This window comes from Phaseolus vulgaris, chromosome 1, assembly GCF_000499845.2.
Source record: "Phaseolus vulgaris cultivar G19833 chromosome 1, P. vulgaris v2.0, whole genome shotgun sequence".
In the NCBI taxonomy this organism is placed as follows: domain Eukaryota; kingdom Viridiplantae; phylum Streptophyta; class Magnoliopsida; order Fabales; family Fabaceae; genus Phaseolus; species Phaseolus vulgaris.
Window position 1 is genome coordinate 8,874,170 of NC_023759.2, and position 3,476 is coordinate 8,877,645.

Genomic DNA, 3,476 nt, shown 5'->3' on the forward strand with positions numbered 1-3,476 from the left:
ACTATTTTTTCCAAAATAGTTCTATAATAATTTCACATTATTATTCTTTTTTTTATTATGATGAGATCTATCACTTTGATTCTTGATTCTTCCAATAACATACTTTTAATGATAACAATTTGTGTACAGGTGCTAGGAGAGTAATTCTTATTGACTATTTATAAGTTAACTTAACAACTTCCTTGATTAATTAATACTAGGAAAACTCATATCCACATTTTTATTTCACTAAAATAATATAATTTTGTAAAAAATATATTAAAAATATTAAAAGTATAAAATTTAGAATGTATATAATTTTGTAAAAATAATATTAAAATAATATATATGGTAGTTATCTATACCATTGAGGATAGATTTTTTAACCACCTTTAGTATCATATTTTTAATTAATAATTTTATCCTATGATAAATTTATTCTTTTAGTAAAAGATGATATTTTTTTTAATGGTCTAACTTTCCCACTTAAAATAACATAAACATACATTTTCTTTTAATTTTAAATCATTCTATTGGAAATATATATTTTTTTAAATTGTTTTATTTGAATCAAGAAAATATGAATTGTTTCTACAAGTTTTTAAGTAAAAAAGTTATTTAGTTATTTTTTTAGTAGAAATAAATTATTTATTAAAAAAATTATTTATTAAAAAGTAAAAATATCAAATTAAAAATGACGTCAAAGATCATTATCAAAATATGTACTTTTTTTTATATAATTGTATAGATTATTTTCGTAGCAATAAGTTATCCAATTACTTATTTTATTAAATAAAAAATTATATTTTATATTAAAGAATTATTATTTTTAATTAAAATATGACAACAAAAATAATTATCAAAAGGTGTATTCGCTATATAATAGTGTAGACGATGATGATCATAATAATAACATTAAGTATAAATAAATTTAAAAGTTTTAAAGATTTTATCTTTATTATATTAATAAAAAAAGGTGACAAGTGATTTTTTTATTTCAAGGAAGGTGTGCTTTTTTTTCTTTCTTTATTACAACATGATGATGACATTTGCGATATTAATTCACAGGATTGTATTTTACAATAACTGGACCAAACCAAAATCTTGAACATTACGGTGCATATCAATCCGTATTAATTACGTTGGGACACTATGTTATACCATACTTTATACTTAGATATGTTATTGTCACCGTATTGTTTATTGCTATTTTGACATACAAGTGGAGAAGAAGACACTCATCAGAATACGAAAATATTGAAAGTTATTTAGAGCAAAATAACTTGATGCCTATTCGATACACATACAAAGAAATTAAGAAGATGGCCATAGGTTTCAGCGAAAAGTTGGGTGAAGGAGGTTATGGCTCTGTATTTAAGGGAAAGTTGCGTAGTGGACCTTGTGTTGCCATAAAAGTGTTACGAAAATCAAAAGGTAATGGACAAGACTTTATCAATGAAGTTGCAACAATTGGAAGAATACATCATCAAAATGTAGTACAGTTAATTGGATATTGTGTTGAGGGCTCAAAACATGCCCTTGTTTATCAGTTCATGTCCAATGGATCTCTTGACAAATTTATATTTTCCAGAGAAGGAAATTTGCATTTAACCTATGACACAATATATAATATAGCAATTGGAGTAGCACGTGGGATTTCATATCTACACCATGGGTGTGAGATGCAGATTTTGCATTTTGACATCAAACCCCACAACATCTTGCTTGATGAAAAATTTACCCCAAAAGTTTCTGACTTTGGATTGGCAAAACTATATCCAATAGATAAAAGTGTTGTAACTATGACAGCAGCAAGAGGGACAATTGGATACATGGCTCCAGAATTGTTTTATACAAATATAGGAAGAATATCAGATAAGTCTGATGTTTATAGTTTTGGAATGCTTCTAATGGAGATAGCAAGCAAGAGGAAAAACTTAAACCCCCATGCAGAGCGTTCAAGTCAACTTTACTTTTCCTTTTGGATTTATGATCAACTTGACAAAGAGAAAGATATAGATATGGAAGATGTCATAGAGGAAGAGAAGAAAATTGCAAAAAAAATGATGATAGTTTCACTCTGGTGCATACAATTAAAACCAAATGATCGTCCTTCCATTAATAAGGTAGTCGAAATGCTTGAAGGAGACATTGAGAACCTTAAAATTCCTCCAAAGCCTTCTCTGTATCCACATGAAACATTGGAAAAAATTTGCTCTGGCCAAACAACATTGTCTGAGTTTATTAGTTCTTCAAGCAATTCCATGGAAATTGCCACTAATGCTCCCCTAGATGAAAGTATTTGATAATGTATATTAGTTGTTTATTTGCATCCAACTTATTGACTTGAACATTGTTCATGTATAATATTTACATTCTCTTAGTTATTTTCTATATAATGTTGTATACTTAAAAGTTTAAAGTAATGGTTTACCAAATTTAAACATTTGTTAAAAAAATTCAGTTATGTTCATTATACTAAAGTAGTTGTAGCCTCCTAAGTTTTTTTTTTAACTGTTATTTAAAACATGATCAAATATAATAACAAGTGAATTTAGTTAAAATAGGTATATTTTCTAGTAAGTGCATGTACTAAATTCTACAATAATTGAGATTGTGTTGTAAGCTAGATAATAGTAAAGGATTGTATGTGAAAGTAATCAAAGAATTCATCAAATCAATTATAATTTGTTACTTTAATTTGTTTTGTTTTAATTTGTTTCTAAACATGTATTTTAAGAAAAGTTTTGATGAGTATGAAATAAAATAGTCTTTTTAATATCCCAAATGACCTTAAGCCCTTAACTTATATTTTGGGAGTTTTTTTAACTAAAATTTCTCTAATAAATAATACCATGTGTACAATGTTACCAACTTTCATCATATGACAAAAATTCATTGTCTAATCTCGTAATGGTGGAACACTATTAGTAACTTTATAATTAAGTTGTGTCACGCATCATTGACTTTTTTTAAGCAATAATCTTAATACTTTTATACATTACAAAAAAATTATGTTTAATGTTTTTTTTGTTTTATTAGCATTTTAAACCCGTTAAACTTATTATTCACAATCCTAAAAGTTGTCGACAAAACATTAGTGATAAACAATTTACTACAATCATTATTAACACAAAATTACTTGTACAGTTATAAAATCTCTTAATATCAAACATTATACATGCAATTTCATTAACGTTATAATATATTATTTACGATTTTCTAAGTCTTGAGGCTGCATTTGGTAATATCAAGATAACAAACGAATATGAATCTTCTTTCCACCTTTCATTTCACGAAAATCCTACAAGATAAGTTAACCCAATGTTTCTTCTAATGCCATAATCTAACAAATAATCTAACAAATTTTACATAAGAAAATTGGATTTAGAGTTTTGTTAACATGTTGAAGAACTTCAATATAAGACGAATTGGGTTGGAAGAAATAATTGAAATAATTCCTCATGACATACATGCTTCTAATATGACAAAATGAT

The 3,476-nt window shown here is 25.9% G+C and overlaps 1 protein-coding gene across 1 annotated transcript; it reads left to right on the forward strand.

Annotated features, from left to right (window-relative positions):
- The first annotated feature begins 1,301 nt into the window (after window positions 1-1,301).
- LOC137813491 (rust resistance kinase Lr10-like) lies at window positions 1,302-2,354 on the forward strand. Its single transcript, XM_068615782.1, has one exon. The coding sequence runs from the start codon at window positions 1,302-1,304 to the stop codon at window positions 2,283-2,285; it is 984 nt and encodes a 327-aa protein (XP_068471883.1). The 3' UTR covers window positions 2,286-2,354.
- The last annotated feature ends 1,122 nt before the right edge of the window (window positions 2,355-3,476 follow it).